Source organism: Cherax quadricarinatus, chromosome 4, assembly GCF_038502225.1.
Source record: "Cherax quadricarinatus isolate ZL_2023a chromosome 4, ASM3850222v1, whole genome shotgun sequence".
NCBI lineage: Eukaryota > Metazoa > Arthropoda > Malacostraca > Decapoda > Parastacidae > Cherax > Cherax quadricarinatus.
This window is the reverse complement of record NC_091295.1, coordinates 76,949,585-76,968,895: the sequence shown is the minus strand read 5'-3', so window position 1 is coordinate 76,968,895 and position 19,311 is coordinate 76,949,585. Positions and strand designations below refer to the sequence as shown.

At 44.2% G+C, this 19,311-nt stretch overlaps 1 protein-coding gene and 1 long non-coding RNA gene across 4 annotated transcripts in view; both read left to right on the top strand.

Moving 5' to 3' along the window:
• LOC138854490 (uncharacterized) overlaps positions 1-19,311 on the top strand; it is a 102,164-nt gene that overhangs the window by 50,425 nt on the left and 32,428 nt on the right. The gene's annotated exons all lie outside the window — the stretch shown is intronic.
• Positions 4,705-19,311, top strand: part of LOC128684254 (GTP-binding protein 2-like) — a 47,035-nt gene continuing 32,428 nt past the window's right edge. Inside the window, exons 1-3 of one of the 3 annotated variants that reach the window (XM_070098086.1) lie at positions 4,705-4,767; positions 5,109-5,143; positions 16,916-17,239. In XM_070098086.1, the coding sequence (XP_069954187.1) occupies positions 17,063-17,239 (177 nt within the window). In that variant the 5' untranslated portion in view covers positions 4,705-4,767; positions 5,109-5,143; positions 16,916-17,062. Of the gene's footprint in view, positions 5,144-16,915; positions 17,240-19,311 lie in introns of all 3 variants that reach the window. The other 2 variants (XM_070098094.1, XM_070098111.1) reach the window with 2 other exon arrangements.

Below are 19,311 nucleotides of genomic sequence, written 5' to 3'. Positions count from 1 at the left end.
CATACCCTTGTACATGTACTAGTGTACATACATGTACTTGTATACCTTGTACATGTACTAGTATACCTTGTACATGTACTTGTACATGTACTAGTATACCTTGTACATGTACTAGTATACCTTGTACATGTACTAGTATACCTTGTACATGTACTATACCTTGTACATACCTTGTGCATGTACTAGTATACCTTGTACATGTACTTGTATACCTTGTACATGTACTAGTATACCTTGTACATGTACTTGTATACCTTGTACATGTACTAGTATACCTTGTACATGTACTAGTATACCTTGTACATGTACTTGTATACCTTGTACATGTACTAGTATACCTTGTACATGTACTTGTATACCTTGTACATGTACCTTGTACATGTACTAGTATACCTTGTACATGTACTAGTATACCTTGTACATACCTTGTACTGTACTAGTATACCTTGTACATGTACTAGTATACCTTGTACATGTACTTGTATACTTGTACATGTATATACCTTGTACATGTAATAGTATACTTTGTGCATGTACTAGTGTACCTTGTACATGTACTAGTGTACCTTGTACATGTACTAGTATACCTTGTACATGTACTAGTATACCTTGTACATGTACTAGTGTACCTTGTACATGTACTAGTATACCTTGTACATGTACTAGTATACCTTGTACACGTACTAGTATACCTTGTACACGTACTAGTATACCTTGTACACGTACTAGTATACCTTGTACACGTACTAGTATACCTTGTACATGTACTAGTATACCTTGTTCATGTACTAGTGTACCTTGTGCATGTACTAGTATACCTTGTACATGTACTAGTGTACCTTGTGCATGTACTAGTGTACCTTGTACCTTGTACTTGTACTAGTATACCTTGTACATGTACTAGTATACCTTGTACATGTACTTGTAGTACTAGTATACCTTGTACATGTACTTGTATACCTTGTACATGTACTTGTATACCTTGTACATGTACTAGTATACCTTGTACATGTACTAGTATACCTTGTACATGTACTTATATACCTTGTACATGTACTAGTATACCTTGTACATGTACTAGTATACCTTGTACATGTACTAGTATACCTTGTACATGTACTAGTATACCTTGTACATGTACTTGTATACCTTGTACATGTACTAGTATACCTTGTACATGTACTATACCTTGTACATGTACCTTGTACATGTACTTGTATACCTTGTACATGTACTAGTATATCTTGTACATGTACTAGTATACCTTGTACATGTACTAGTATACCTTGTACATGTACTAGTATACCTTGTACATGTACTAGTATACCTTGTACATGTACTAGTATACCTTGTACATGTACTAGTATACCTTGTACATGTACTAGTATACCTTGTACACGTACTAGTATACCTTGTACATGTACTAGTACATACCTTGTACATGTACTAGTACATACCTTGTACATGTACTAGTATACCTTGTACATGTACTAGTATACCTTGTACATGTACTAGTATACCTTGTACATGTACTAGTATACCTTGTACATGTACTAGTATACCTTGTACATGTACTAGTATACCTTGTACATGTACTAGTATACCTTGTACATGTACTAGTATACCTTGTACATGTACTAGTATACCTTGTACATGTACTAGTATACCTTGTACATGTACTAGTATACCTTGTACATGTACTAGTATACCTTGTACATGTACTAGTATACCTTGTACATGTACTAGTATACCTTGTACATGTACTAGTATACCTTGTACATGTACTTGTATACCTTGTACATGTACTAGTATACCTTGTACATGTACTAGTATACCTTGTACATGTACTAGTATACCTTGTACATGTACTAGTATACCTTGTACATGTACTAGTATACCTTGTACATGTACTAGTATACCTTGTACATGTACTAGTATACCTTGTACATGTACTAGTGTACCTTGTACATGTACTAGTATACCTTGTACATGTACTAGTACTACCTTGTACATGTACTAGTATACCTTGTACACGTGTACTTGTACATGTACTAGTATACCTTGTACATGTACTAGTATACCTTGTACATGTACTAGTGTACCTTGTGCATGTGTACCTTGTACTTGTACTAGTATACCTTGTACATGTACTAGTATACCTTGTACATGTACTAGTACCTTGTACATGTACTAGTGTACCTTGTACATGTACTATACCTTGTACATACCTTGTACATGTACTAGTATACCTTGTACATGTACTAGTATACCTTGTACATGTACTAGTGTACCTTGTACATGTACTAGTGTACTTTGTACATGTACTAGTGTACCTTGTACATGTGCTAGTATACCTTGTACATGTACTAGTGTACCTTGTACATGTACTAGTATACCTTGTACATGTACTAGTGTACCTTGTACATGTACTAGTATACCTTGTACATGTACTAGTATACCTTGTACATGTACTAGTGTACCTTGTACATGTACTAGTGTACCTTGTACATGTACTAGTATACCTTGTACATGTACTAGTATACCTTGTACATGTACTAGTATACCTTGTACATGTACTAGTATACCTTGTACATGTACTAGTGTACCTTGTACATGTACTAGTGTACCTTGTACATGTACTAGTATACCTTGTACATGTACTAGTGTACCTTGTACATGTACTAGTATACCTTGTACATGTACTAGTATACCTTGTACATGTACTAGTGTACCTTGTACATGTACTAGTATACCTTGTACATGTACTAGTGTACCTTGTACATGTACTAGTATACCTTGTACATGTACTAGTGTACCTTGTACATGTACTAGTGTACCTTGTACATGTACTAGTATACCTTGTACATGTACTAGTGTACCTTGTACATGTACTAGTATACCTTGTACATGTACTAGTATATCTTGTACATGTACTAGTGTACCTTGTACATGTACTAGTATACCTTGTACATGTACTAGTGTACCTTGTACATGTACTAGTGTACCTTGTACATGTACTAGTGTACCTTGTACATGTACTAGTGTACCTTGTACATGTACTTGTATACAATAAGGATATTATTGTAAAATGGTTGTGATGGGCTCTTGATTCAGTGGATGTTGTAGGTATGAGGGTTGGGGGGGGAGGAGGTCACTGTACGCACGAGGGGGTCACAGTGTGCATGTGAGAGTCACGGTGTGAGGGAGAGTGGGTCAGTATGAGGGGATCACAAGGTACATGTAAGAGTCGCAGTCTACATATGAGGTCACAGTGTACATGTAAGAGGGGGACACAGTGTACAAATAAGAGAGGGTCACAATGTACATATAAGAGAGGGTCACAGCGTACATATAAGAGGGTCACAGTGTACAAATAAGAGAGGGTCACTGTACGTATAAGAGAGGATTACACTGTATATATCAGAGAGGGTCACAGTGTACAAATAAGAGAAGGTCACTGTACGTATAAGAGAGGGTCACACTGTATATATAAGAGGGTCACAGTGTACATATAAGAGATGGGTCACAGTGTATATATAAGAGAGGGGTCACAGTGTACATATAAGAGAGGGTCACAGTGTACATGTGCTGGTGCTAGAGTGACATGACACTGTTGTAACAGCAGGCCACCTGCACCTGGCAACTGGCACCTCGTCACACCACCTGCCACCTCGTCACACCACCTGCCACCTCGTCACACCACCTGCCACCTCGTCACACCACCTGCCACCTCGTCACACCACCTGCCACCTCGTCACACCACCTGGCACCTCGTCACACCACCTGCCACCTCGTCACACCACCTGGCACCTCGTCACACCACCTGCCACCTCGTCACACCACCTGCCACCTCGTCACACCACCTGCCACCTCGTCACACCACCTGCCACCTCGTCACACCACCTGCCACCTCGTCACACCACCTGGCACCTCGTCACACCACCTGCCACCTCGTCACACCACCTGGCACCTCGTCACACCACCTGGCACCTCGTCACACCACCTGCCACCTCGTCACACCACCTGCCACCTCGTCACACCACCTGCCACCTCGTCACACCACCTGGCACCTCGTCACACCACCTGCCACCTCGTCACACCACCTGCCACCTCGTCACACCACCTGCCACCTCGTCACACCACCTGCCACCTCGTCACACCACCTGGCACCTCGTCACACCACCTGCCACCTCGTCACACCACCTGCCACCTCGTCACACCACCTGCCACCTCGTCACACCACCTGGCACCTCGTCACACCACCTGGCACCTCGTCACACCACCTGGCACCTCGTCACACCACCTGGCACCTCGTCACACCACCTGGCACCAACAATGTCTTTCAGAGAGGATAGATAGACCCTTCAAGGGATGTTTTTCAAGAGCTCTTGATCCAGAGCAATGGAGCTTTCCTCCTGTCCCTGGATCAAGCCTAATAATCAGCGAAGGATACAAGAGGTTAAGGTTTACCTGGAGTTTACCTGGAGAGTAATATACGAGTAAGTTACCCAGGATAACCCAAAAATCCAAAGTGGCTTATTTTCATCAGGATCCTTGTAAAAATAAATAGAAAGACAACTGTATTTATGGTAAATAAAAGAAAATAGAGTCAGGGGAGTAACGTAAATAAGGGAGAGGAGTAGTGGAGGAGATTTTTGGCTCAGTATTGATGTCTATTTAGATCTGAGGAAGGTAGCAGCAACGCAAGTGGTTGTTCACACTCCATGGAGACCTGTTGAGCTCTAGCTCACCCAAGCTTCTCTACCAGTAACACTGTTATTTGTTAGTGTTAACTCCTGCAACACTAGGCCTGTGTTGTGCCTGTACTTCAAGCTTCTCCAACCATACCAGTGTTGTTAGTGTTAACTCCTGCAACACTAGGCCTGTGTTGTGCCTGTACTTCAAGCTTCTCCAACCATACCAGTGTTGTTAGTGTTAACTCCTGCAACACTAGGCCTGTGTTGTGCCTATACAAGTAAGCTTCACCCACAGCAGTGTTGTGTTGATAATAACACCACAACTGTAATATTAGGCCTCTTGTGCCTATACATACAAGCTTCACCAACCATACCAGTGTTATCAGTCCGTCTTTACTTCTACAATACTAGGCCTATATTAGGCTGCCTCGCCAAGTATTACACTGGTAAGTGATATTCAAATTCCTAATATATTATTATGTTTTTTTCCCCACAATTCTGTGCATTTTGTTCAGAAATCTCTGGTTCCTCATTAATGATTAACACAAACTAATGTGGATTTCTTTTTTTATAATTTTATGGATTTTTGTTATAATTTTCCTAAATAGAGAAAGTTCAAAGCTGCAAATTTGGTGGCCACCAGGCCACCAGGCCACCAGGCCTGGTGGCCTGGTGGTCCGGTGGCCTGGTTGGTAAAGCTCCCGCTTCACACACGGAGGGCCCGGGTTCGATTCCCGGCGGGTGGAAACATTTCGACACGTTTCCTTACACCTGTTGTCCTGTTCACCTAGCAGCAAATAGGTACCTGGGTGTTAGTGGACTGGTGTGGGTCGCATCCTGGGGGACAAGATTAAGGACCACAATGGAAATAAGTTAGACAGTCCTCGATGACGCACTGACTTTCTTGGGTTATCCTGGGTGGCTAACCCTCCGGGGTTAAAAATCCCAACGAAATCTTATCTTATCTTAAGGAACTCAACACTAGGAAGACATGATCACAACATACAAAATATTCATAAGACTGAATAGAAAGAATAGGGAGAGGGTGCTGATGCGAGGAAGGGGAAAACTGGAGGAGATAATAACTAGAACTGAGTATACTACTGACTCCGGCCATACAATAGAGCGGAAAAATAATGTAAGGGACCTGGGAGTAGTAATGTCTGAGGATCTCACTTTCAAGGATCACAACAGTGCCACGATCGCACGTGCAAAGAAAATGATAGGATGGATAATGAGAACTTTCAAAACGAGAGATGCCAAGCCCATGATGATCCTTTTCAAATCACTTGTTCTCTCTAGGCTGGAATACTGCTGTACATTAACATCTCCATACAAAGCAGGTGAAATCGCAGATCTAGAGAGTGTACAGAGATCCTTTACTGCACGTATAAGTTCTGTCAAGCACCTTAACTACTGGGAACGCTTGGAAGCACTTGACTTGTACTCGTTAGAACGCAGGAGGGAGAGATATATCATAATCTACACTTGGAAAATCTTGGAAGGAATGGTCCCAAATCTGCACACAGAAATCACTCCCTACGAAAGTAAAAGACTGGGCATGCGATGCAAAATGCTCCAATAAAAAGTAGGGGCGCCATTGGTACACTAAGAGAAAACACCATAAGTGTCCGGGGCCCAAAACTGTTCAACAGCCTCCCATCAAGCATTAGGGGAATTGCCAATAAGCCCCTGGCTGCCTTCAAGACCCCTGGCTGCCTTCAAGACCCCTGGCTGCCTTCAAGACCCCTGACTGCCTTCAAGACCCCTGGCTGCCTTCAAGAGAGAGCTGGACAGATACCTAAAGTCAGTGCCGGATCAGCCGGGCTGTGGCTCGTACGTCGGACTGCGTGCGGCCAGCAGTAACAGCCTAGTTGATCAGGCCCTGATCCATCGGGAGGCCTGGTCATGGACCGGGCCGCGGGGGCGTTGATCCCCGGAATAACCTCCAGGTAACCTCCAGGTAACCTCCAGGTAACCTCCAGGTAACAACTAAATAAAACAGATGGGTGGGTTAGGGAATATTTTTTCAGTTTTTTTTTAATAATTGGTCAAGATAACGCACTAGATTAAAAAGCAGCCTAGGTACACAATATATACATGTTCAGTAATATGTATGATAGGGCCATGGAGGCCAGAAATAGGACAGGCAGGGCCAAGAGCTATGACTCAGTCTCGTTGTTGTTGCTGTTTTTGTTATATTTTTTTGTTCTTATTATGAAAAATAATAAACTTGTATAAGTCATACAGGAAGTTAATTATATTTTGTTCTTATGTTATCATAAACATTATTATTATTATTATTATTTTGTTCTTATGTTATCATAAACATTATTATTATTATTATTATTTTGTTCTTATGCCTAGAACAGATTAACTCGGTGGCACTCGATGTATGCACAAGGCTTATTCCTCTAAGAAAAAGGAGGAGTAGATGTAAAATAGAAAGAGACAGGCGCTCCCTTTACAGGCGACGGAAAAGAATAACAGAACGGCTAAAAGAGGTCAATATATCTGAAATGCGTAGGGAGACACTGGTCAGAGAAATAGCAAGCATCGAACTTAAGCTAAAGGGATCTTATAGGAGTCAGGAATCGCGGGAAGAACTAAAAGCCATAAATGAAATCGAAAGAAACCCAAAGTATTTCTTCTCCTATGCCAAATCAAAGTCGAGAACAACGTCCAGTATTGGGCCCCTACTTAAACAAGATGGGTCCTACACAGATGACAGCAAGGAAATGAGTGAGCTGATCAAGTCCCAGTATGACTCAGTTTTTAGCAAGCCGCTAACCAGACTGAGAGTCGAAGATCAAAATGAATTTATGAGAGAGCCACAGAATTTGGTTAACACAAGCCTATCCGATGTTATCCTGACGCCAAATGACTTCGAACAGGCGATAAGTGACATGCCCATGCACTCTGCCCCAGGGCCAGACTCATGGAACTCCGTGTTCATCAAGAACTGCAAGAAGCCCCTATCACTAGCCTTTACCATCCTATGGAGAGGGAGCATGGACACGGGGGTCGTCCCACAGTTACTAAAAACAACAGACATAGACCCACTCCACAAAGGGGGCAGTAAAGCAACAGCAAAGAACTACACACCGATAGCACTAACATCCCATATCATAAAAATCTTTGAAAGGGTCCTAAGAAGCAAGATCACCACCCATCTAGAAACCCATCAGTTACACAACCCAGGGCAACATGGGTTTAGAACAGGTCGCTCCTGTCTGTCTCAACTATTGGATCACTACGACAAGGTCCTAGATGCACTAGAATACAAAAAGAATGCAGATGTAATATATATATATATAGATTTTGCAAAAGCCTTCGACAAGTGTGACCATGGCGTAATAGCGCACAAAATGCGTGCTAAAGGAATAACAGGAAAAGTCGGTCGATGGATCTATAATTTCCTCACTAACAGAACACAGAGAGTAGTAGTCAACAGAGTAAAGTCCGAGGCAGCTACGGTGAAAAGCTCTGTTCCACAAGGCACAGTACTCGCTCCCATCTTGTTCCTCATCCTTATATCCGACATAGACAAGGATGTCAGCCACAGCACCGTGTCTTCCTTTGCAGATGACACCCGAATCTGCATGACAGTGTCTTCCATTGCAGACACTGCAAGGCTCCAGGCAGACATCAACCAAATCTTTCAGTGGGCTGCAGAAAACAATATGAAGTTCAACGATGAGAAATTTCAATTACTCAGATATGGTAAACACGAGGAAATTAAATCTTCATCAGAGTACAAAACAAATTCTGGCCACAAAATAGAGCGAAACACCAACGTCAAAGACCTGGGAGTGATCACGTCGGAGGATCTCACCTTCAGTGGCCCGGTGGCCTGGTGGCTAAAGCTCCCGCTTCACACACGGAGGGCCCGGGTTCGATTCCCGGCGGGTGGAAACATTTCGACACGTTTCCTTACACCTGTTGTCCTGTTCACCTAGCAGCAAATAGGTACCTGGGTGTTAGTCGACTGGTGTGGGTCGCATCCTGGGGGACAAGATTAAGGACCCCAATGGAAATAAGTTAGACAGTCCTCGATGACGCACTGACTTTCTTGGGTTATCCTGGGTGGCTAACCCTCCGGGGTTAAAAATCCGAACGAAATCTTATCTTATCTTATCTTATCTAACATTGTATCAATCGCATCTGCTAGAAAAATGACAGGATGGATAATGAGAACCTTCAAAACTAGGGAGGCCAAGCCCATGATGACACTCTTCAGGTCACTTGTTCTATCTAGGCTGGAATATTGCTGCACACTAACAGCACCTTTCAAGTTTAGTTAGTTAGTTTAATATGTTTATTATGCACCCCATACCCATCCTGTGGGCGGTAGTCAAAAAATTACAGAGGTACATAATTGGTCCAGGGACTGGGCCTCAAAGTTTTGATAGCTGAGCAAGTTACAGAGGTAATGAATTCACAATTTACAAAGGTAATGAACTCACAATTTACAAAGGTAATGAACTCCAGGTAGGTCTAGTCACAATCATGACAAGTTACAAAGGTATTTACAGATTACAGAGGTACACAATGGGTCCAGGGACCGGGCTCCAAAGTTTTGATGGCTGAACTAGGTACAAGGTAATGAACTCACAAGTTACAAAGGTAATGAACTCACAAGTTACAAAGGTAATGAATACTGTAAGAATGGTTACTTACGTTTATACATGGCTGCAATCATGAACAAATTTTAGAGTAATGAGCAATTCACACTTCCACACCCGGTCACAACTGTAGTGAGTTATTGGTGCAAATGTTGATTGCTGAGTCTCTCTCTCTCTCTCTCACACACACACACACACACATACAAATTCATACACACACACACATAAACACACACACACACACACACACACACACACACACACACACACACACAAACTCATACACACACACGCACACACACTCATACACACACACACACACACTCATACACACACACACACTCATACACACACACACACTCATACTCACACACACACACACACACACACACACACACACACACACACACACACACTCACACACTCACACACACACACACACACACACACACACACACACACACACACACACACACACACACACACACACACACACACACACACACACACACACACAGACGCAAGGAGGAACGGGAAGCAATGAAAATGAGCAGGACCCAGACACAGGAGGAAGGGCAAACACACCCCACAGAATCTCCCACCAAAAGACTCCACCCGCGACATTCCCAACGCAACTGAGCAACCTATACTACAACCCACTCACTGTTCCCTCTACCACCAACCCCCATATCACAAACCTCACCCCAACAGCTGTCCCTTATGGGCATTCTGACCCCACCCCCATCAACACAAACCCCACCTACACCACAGCCCCATATAGGCCCCCACCAAGGCTCTCCCTCCCCCAACCCCAATATTCTTGCATGACCACAATGATAGAAAAGAAACTAAAGGTTTGGTACACAAACGCGGATGGAATAACGAATAAACATGAGGAGTGGAATGAAAGAATCAGTGAAAAATCCCCAGACATCATAGCAGTCACAGAAACAAAACTCGCTGAGACAATAACAGACACAATCTTCCCAACAGGATATCAGATCCTGAGGAAAGATAGAAGGAGTAGAGGGGGAGGAGGGGTTGCACTGCTCATAAAACACCGATGGGGATTTGAGGAAATGGAAGGCATGGACATGATTGGAGAAAGAGACTATATTGTAGGTACAATTCAGTCCGGAGAACATAAAGTAGTCATTGGAGTGATGTATAACCCACCACAGAACTGCAGGAGGCCAAGAGAGGAGTACGAAGAAAACAACAGGGTGATGGTGGACACACTGGCTGAGGTGGCAAGAAGAGCTCACTCGAGCAGAGCAAAGTTACTGGTAATGGGCGATTTCAACCACAGGGAGATCGACTGGGAAAACCTGGAGCCACATGGGGGTCCCGAAACATGGAGAGCCAAGATGATGGATGTGGTACTTGAAAACCTCGTGCATCAACATGTCAGGGACACAACCAGAGAGAGAGGGGAGGATGAGCCAGCAAGACTGGATCTTGTGTTCACCCTGAGCAGTTCGGACATTGAGGACATCACTTACGAGAGGCCCCTTGGAGCTAGCGATCATGTGGTGCTGAGTTTTGACTATATAGTAGAGTTACAAGTGGAGAAGGTAACAGGAACTGAAGGGGACAGGCCAAACTATAAAAGGGGGGACTACACAGGTATGAGAAACTTCCTGCAGGAGGTTCAGTGGGACAGAGAAATGGTAGGAAAATCAGTAAACGAGATGATGGAATATGTGGCAACAAAGTGCAAGGAGGCAGAGGAAAGTTTTGTTCCCAAGGGAAACAGAAATAATAGGAAGACCAAAACGAGTCCTTGGTTTACCCGAAGGTGTAGGGAGGCAAAAACTAAGTGCAACAGAGAATGGAAAAGGTACAGGAGGCATAGGACCCAGGAAAACAAGGAGATTAGTAGAAGAGCCAGAAACGAGTATGCACAGACAAGGAGGGAGGCCCAGCGACAGTATGAAAACGACATAGCATCGAAAGTCAAATCTGACCCGAAACTGTTGTATAGCCACATTAGGAGGAAGACAACAGTCAAGGACCAGGTGATAAGGCTGAGGAAAGAAGGTGGAGAACTCACAAGAAACGATCAAGAGGTATGTGAGGAGCTCAACACGAGATTTAAGGAAGTATTTACAGTAGAGACAGGAAGGACTCTGGGGGGACAGACCAGATGGGGACACCAGCAAGGAATACACCAACAAGTGTTGGACGACATACATACAGATGAGGAGGAGGTGAAGAAACTGCTAAGGGACATCGATACCTCAAAGGCAATGGGACCGGACAACATCTCCCCGTGGGTCCTTAGAGAGGGAGCATATATGTTGTGCGTGCCACTTGCCACAATCTTCAACACATCCCTGGAAACTGGGCAACTACCTGAGGTATGGAAGACGGCAAATGTAGTTCCCATTTTTAAAAAAGGAGACAGAAAAGAGGCACTAAACTATAGACCTGTGTCATTGACGTGTATAGTATGCAAAATTATGGAGAAGATTGTCAGGAGGAGAGTGGTGGAGCACCTGGAACGGAACAGGAGTATAAATGCCAACCAGCACGGATTCACGGAAGGCAAATCCTGTGTCACAAACCTTCTGGAGTTCTACGATAAAATAACAGAAGTAAGACAAGAGAGAGAGGGGTGGGTTGATTGCATCTTCTTGGACTGCAAGAAGGCCTTTGACACAGTTCCTCACAAGAGATTAGTGCAGAAGCTAGAGCATCAGGCGCATATAACAGGTAGGGCACTGCAATGGATCAGAGAATACCTGACAGGGAGGCAACAACGAGTCATGGTACGTAATGATGTATCACAGTGGGCACCTGTGACGAGCGGGGTCCCACAGGGGTCGGTCCTAGGACCAGTGCTATTTTTGGTATATGTGAACGACATGACGGAAGGGTTGGATTCAGAAGTGTCCCTGTTTGCAGATGATGTGAAGTTAATGAGGAGAATTAAATCTGATGAAGACCAGGCAGGACTTCAAAGAGACCTGGACAGACTGGACACCTGGTCCAGCAAATGGCTTCTCGAATTTAATCCTGCCAAATGCAAAGTCATGAAGATAGGGGAAGGGCACAGAAGACCCCAGACAGAGTATAGGCTAGGTGGCCAAAGACTGCAAACCTCACTCAAGGAGAAAGATCTTGGGGTGAGTATAACACCGAGCATGTCTCCGGAAGCACACATCAATCAGATAACTGCTGCAGCATATGGGCGCCTGGCAAACCTGAGAACAGCTTTCCGATACCTTAGTAAGGAATCATTCAAGACACTGTACACCGTGTATGTCAGGCCCATACTGGAGTATGCAGCACCTGTTTGGAACCCGCACTTGATAAAGCACGTCAAGAAACTAGAGAAAGTACAAAGGTTTGCGACAAGGTTAGTTCCAGAGCTAAGGGGAATGTCCTATGAAGAAAGATTAAGGGAAATCGGCCTGACGACACTGGAGGACAGGAGGGTCAGGGGAGACATGATAACGACATATAAAATACTGCGTGGAATAGACAAGGTGGACAAAGACAGGATGTTCCAGGGAGGGGACACAGAAACAAGAGGCCACAATTGGAAGTTGAAGACACAAATGAGTCAGAGAGATAGTAGGAAGTATTTCTTCAGTCATAGAGTTGTAAGGCAGTGGAATAGCCTAGAAAATGACGTAGTGGAGGCAGGAACCATACACAGTTTTAAGACGAGGTTTGATAAAGCTCATGGAGCGGGGAGAGAGAGGGCCCAGTAGCAACCGGTGAAGAGGCGGGGCCAGGAGCTAGGACTCGACCCCTGCAACCACAAATAGGTGAGTACAAATAGGTGAGTACACACACATATGTGGTAATGCTTTATTTACAGCTAGCAAAGTCAGGGTATTTCTCCAGAATGGTCTGTAATATACCACTGTGGATAAAATACTTAGCCATTTCTTGAACACTTCTGAGTGAGTTGTTTCTAAATTCATTAATTTTATCGCACTCCAGTACATAATGACGCAAGGTGTGACGCACTCCAGTACATAATGACGCAGGGTGTGACGCACTCCAGTACATAATGACGCAGGGTGTGACGCACTCCAGTACATAATGACGCAGGGTGTGACGCACTCCAGTACATAATGACGCAAGGTGTGACAATAGTCCATCTGGCAAAGTTTACATTTCGTCTGGTCTACATCTGGTGGTGGTGATTTAACCTGCCAAAGATACTTGTAACCCAGCCGGAGCCGGGCAGTAGTGACAGCCGGAGCCGGGCAGTAGTGACAGCCGGAGCCGGGCAGTAGTGACAGCCGGAGCCGGGCGGTAGTGACATCCAAGAGTCTGCTTATTTTGTTGGATGCACCATAGACATGTGGCTCCTCCTGTATGATAGAGTGATGATAGATGGACTCACTGGTGTCAATCTCCCTGAGCCTTAAGTCCATAAAATTCAGCTGAAGTTCTTTTCGTATTATTGTTCTCAAACTACTACCTGACAAGCCAAGATTGTAATCTACTCCCTCTTTGAAAGCATAACAGCTTAGCCAATTTATCAGTTCTATCATGCATCTGAAGACCAATGTGAGATGGAATCCACAGCATGTGCACTCTGACTCCACTGTCCACAATCCTACCATACCTGTGTCTGGCTTCTGACACAAGCATGCCATAATTTATGCTTAATGAGTTGAGAGCATTTATGGATGACAGAGAATCAGTTACAATTAAACTGTCAATCTTTGATACATAGATGCATTTCAGTGCAAGGAGTATGGCAAACAGTTCTGTCTGAAGGGTAGAGGCCCAATTATTGATGCGTGCTCCAATTTCTTTAAGAGAGCCATCACTCTGTACGACAACAACAGCACTACCAGCTGCACCAGTGGATTGGTGAACAGAATCATCAACGTAAATAATTTGCGAGAGTGTGTGCTGTGTGAAATTGGTGAATTGGTGAAATTGCTGACCTAGAAAATGTACAGAGAACTTTCACGGCGCGCATAACGGAGATAAAACACCTCAATTACTGGGAGTGCTTGAGGTTCCTAAACCTGTATTCCCTGGAACGCAGGAGGGAGAGATACATGATTATATACACCTGGAAAATCCTAGAGGGACTAGTACCGAACTTGCACACGAAAATCACTCACTACGAAAGCAAAAGACTTGGCAGACGATGCAACATCCCCCCAATGAAAAGCAGGGGTGTCACTAGCACGTTAAGAGACCATACAATAAGTGTCAGGGGCCCGAGACTGTTCAACTGCCTCCCAGCACACATAAGGGGGATTACCAACAGACCCCTGGCAGTCTTCAAGCTGGCTCTGGACAAGCACCTAAAGTCGGTTCCTGACCAGCCGGGCTGTGGCTCGTACGTTGGTTTGCGTGCAGCCAGCAGCAACAGCCTGGTTGATCAGGCTCTGATCCACCAGGAGGCCTGGTCACAGACCGGGCCGCGGGGGCGTTGACCCCCGGAACTCTCTACAGGTAAACTCCAGGTAAATAAACATTATTATTATTATTATTATTATTATTATTATTATTATTATTATTATTATTATTATTATTATTATTATTATTATTATCTTACGTTAACATAAACAGTTGCATTACTTGTGCAGATTATTGTGGAAAATTATCCTCTCTCTTGTCAGTCCTTGATGTGAGGTTACAGGGTCTTGTCAGTCCTTGATGTGAGGTTATAGGGTCTTGTCAGTCCTTGATGTGAGGTTATAGGGTCTTGTCAGTCCTTGATGTGAGGTTACAGGGTCTTGTCAGTCCTTGATGTGAGGTTATAGGGTCTTGTTAGTCCTTGATGTGAGGTTACAGGGTCTCTTGTCAGTCCTTGATGTGAGGTTACAGGGTCTCTTGTCAGTCCTTGATGTGAGGTTACAGGGTCTCTTGTCAGTCCTTGATGTGAGGTTACAGGGTCTCTTGTCAGTCCTTGATGTGAGGTTACAGGGTCTCTTGTCAGTCCTTGATGTGAGGTTACAGGGTCTCTTGTCAGTCCTTGATGTGAGGTTACAGGGTCTGTCTCTTGTCAGTCCTTGATGTGAGGTTACAGGGTCTCTTGTCAGTCCTTGATGTGAGGTTACAGGGTCTCTTGTCAGTCCTTGATGTGAGGTTACAGGGTCTCTTGTCAGTCCTTGATGTGAGGTTACAGGGTCTCTTGTCAGTCCTTGATGTGAGGTTACAGGGTCTGTCTCTTGTCAGTCCTTGATGTGAGGTTACAGGGTCTCTTGTCAGTCCTTGATGTGAGGTTACAGGGTCTCTTGTCAGTCCTTGATGTGAGGTTACAGGGTCTGTCTCTTGTCAGTCCTTGATGTGAGGTTACAGGGTCTCTTGTCAGTCCTTGATGTGAGGTTACAGGGTCTGTCTCTTGTCAGTCCTTGATGTGAGGTTACAGGGTCTCTTGTCAGTCCTTGATGTGAGGTTACAGGGTCTGTCTCTTGTCAGTCCTTGATGTGAGGTTACAGGGTCTCTTGTCAGTCCTTGATGTGAGGTTACAGGGTCTCTTGTCAGTCCTTGATGTGAGGTTACAGGGTCTCTTGTCAGTCCTTGATGTGAGGTTACAGGGTCTCTTGTCAGTCCTTGATGTGAGGTTACAGGGTCTCTTGTCAGTCCTTGATGTGAGGTTACAGGGTCTGTCTCTTGTCAGTCCTTGATGTGAGGTTACAGGGTCTCTTGTCAGTCCTTGATGTGAGGTTACAGGGTCTGTCTCTTGTCAGTCCTTGATGTGAGGTTACAGGGTCTCTTGTCAGTCCTTGATGTGAGGTTACAGGGTCTCTTGTCAGTCCTTGATGTGAGGTTACAGGGTCTCTTGTCACTCCTTGATGTGAGGTTACAGGGTCTCTTGTCACTCCTTGATGTGAGGTTACAGGGTCTCTTGTCAGTCCTTGATGTGAGGTTACAGGGTCTCTTGTCAGTCCTTGATGTGAGGTTACAGGGTCTCTTGTCAGTCCTTGATGTGAGGTTACAGGGTCTCATGTCAGTCCTTGATGTGAGGTTACAGGGTCTCTTGTCAGTCCTTGATGCGAGGTTACAGGGTCTCTTGTCAGTCCTTGATGTGAGGTTACAGGGTCTCTTGTCAGTCCTTGATGTGAGGTTACAGGGTCTCTTGTCAGTCCTTGATGTGAGGTTACAGGGTCTGTCTCTTGTCAGTCCTTGATGTGAGGTTACAGGGTCTCTTGTCAGTCCTTGATGTGAGGTTACAGTGTCTGTCTCTTGTCAGTCCTTGATGTGAGGTTACAGGGTCTCTTGTCAGTCCTTGATGTTATTATCGTGTAGCCTGGGAACCCCAAGTGTCGTCAGTATCTTGAATGACAGTCAGTTTATGCCTTGTGAGCTTAATACCATTATTATGTACCACATACCCATCATGTGGGTGGTAGTCAAAATATTACAGAGGAGCATAATGGGTCCAGGGACTGGGCCCCAGAGTTTTGATAGTTGAACAAGGCACAAAGGTAATGAACTATTTACATGTTTATATCTAATCACAATATGTCATGTGATCATACTCAGTAACCCAACTACTGTGACTTGTTCACCGGATCACTGCCAAGTCAATGTATTTTAACCATTGTGTGGTCACTGCAGACAACATATTAAATGCTAAATGAAGGTTGCATTTATATTTTGCAGGTGGAATGTCGGTTTCGGAAAGGGGAACTATAAGACAAAAAAACAATCTTTGGCCATTGATTCCAGACAAGACCCAGGCTGCTGCGTCCCAGTTTCACGACAGAGTCTTCATTGAAACCCATTGAACGGCCGCTGTGAAGAGTGAAAATGTTGCAAGATAGTGAGAGTGAAGCGGGAATTGTTGCTTTGTTCGAACCCGATCAAGAAAAACACTCTGATCACAAGAAGAATAAAAAAGACAAGAGGATTAAGAAACAAGTGAGGCAGCTGCGCAGGGAACACGCTTCACCTCGCCAGAAGAAGAATGTTAAGCCAGATGAAGAAGTATGTGTGAATGTTGTTTCTTGAATAGAATGTCTTCTTACCAGGTGGTCTTACTTACACATATAAACAGACACCAAAAACGTACACACATACTCAAACATATACATTCGCAACAAACACACATATACAGAAAACACGCATACCTGGAGTTTACCTGGAGAGAGGTCCGGGGGTCAATGCCCCCGCGGCCCGGTTTGCGACCAAGCCTCCTGGTGGATCAGAGCCTGATCAACCAAGCTGTTACTGCTGGCTGCACGCAGTCCAACGTACGAGCCACAGCCCGGCTGGTCAGGTACCGACTTTAGGTGCTTGTCCAGTGCCTGCTTGAAGACTGCCAGGGGTCTGTTGGTAATCCCCCTTATGTGTGCTGGGAGGCAGTTGAACAGTCTCGGGCCCCTGACACTTATTGTATGGTCTCTTAACGTGCTAGTGACACCCCTGCTTTTCATTGGGGGGATGTTGCATCGTCTGCCAAGTCTTTTGCTTTCGTTGTGAGTGATTTTCGTGTGCAAGTTCGGTACTAGTCCCTCTAGGATTTTCCAGGTATATATAATCATGTATCTCTCCCGCCTGCATTCCAGGGAATACAGGTTCAGGAACTTCAAGCGCTGCCAGTATTTGAGGTGTTTTATCTCCGTTATGCGCGCCGTGAAGGTTCTCTGTACATTTTCTAGGTCAGCAATTTCACCTGCATTGAAAGGTGCTGTTAGTGTGCAGCAATATTCCAGTCTAGATAGAACAAGCGACCTGAAGAGTGTCATCATGAGAATGGCATCCCTAGTTTTGAAGGTTCTCGTTATCCATCCTGTCATTTTTCTAGCAGATGCGATTGATACAATGTTATGGTCCTTGAAGGTGAGATCCTCCGACATGATCACTGTGTTTTTGACACAGCAAAACGCATACATAAACACGACCGGGGCCAGGAGCTGAGTCTCGACCCCCGCAACCACAATTAGGTGAGTACGAATACACAGAGACAGGAGAGTCAGAGGAGACATGATAACGACATATAAATACTGCGAGGAATCGACAAGGATGTGGACAGAGACGGGATGTTCCAGAGATGGGACACAGAAATAAGAGGTCACAATTGGAAGTTGAAGACTCAGATGAGTCAAAGGGATGTTAGAAAGTATTTCTTCAGTCATAGAGTTGTCAGGCAGTGGAATAGCCTAGAAAGTGACGTAGTGGAGGCGGGAACCATACATAAATACTGAATAAAATAAATAAATACTGAATAACTGAACCTTATAAATTGTATATCTTAAATGTTTCTCACAATTATATCACATATATGTTAAACCTAAAACCCAATCTAACTTTACTATTTTTTAAATACACTACCTAACAGAATACTCCATTCGACTGAATGTACAACAATGCAAGCAACCATATGACCTGTCTTTGTAATACTCACCTGTGCTTTATTGTTATCTGTTTACAATAATGTTTTATCACTGATTTCATCATTGCTTAGTTAATCTTAAGTTAATTTTAAGCCAGCCCGTAATGCTATGCATAGTATAAGTGGCTTTGGCATGCTGCTCTTATCTGTATTTTTTGTACCTCTGTATGTGTGCTCAAATTGTAAATAAAAATAAATAAATAAATAAATAAATAGTTTTAAGACGAGGTTTGAGCGCTTGAGGTTCCTAAACCTGTATTCCCTGGAACGCAGGCGGGAGAGATACATGATTATATACACCTGGAAAATCCTAGAGGGACTAGTACCGAACTTGCACACGAAAATCACTCACTACGAAAGCAAAAGACTTGGCAGACGATGCAACATCCCCCCAATGAAAAGCAGGGGTGTCACTAGCACGTTAAGAGACAACACAATAAGTGTCAGGGGCCCGAGACTGTTCAACTGCCTCCCAGCACACGTAAGGTGGATTACCAATAGACCCCTGGCAGTCTTCAAGCAGGCACTGGACAAGCACCTAAAGTCGGCACCTGACCAGCCGGGCTGTGGCTCGTACGTTGGATTGAGTGCAGCCAGCAGTAACAGCCTGGTTGATCAGGCTCTGATCCACTATGAGGCCTGGTCACAGATCGGGCCGCGGGGA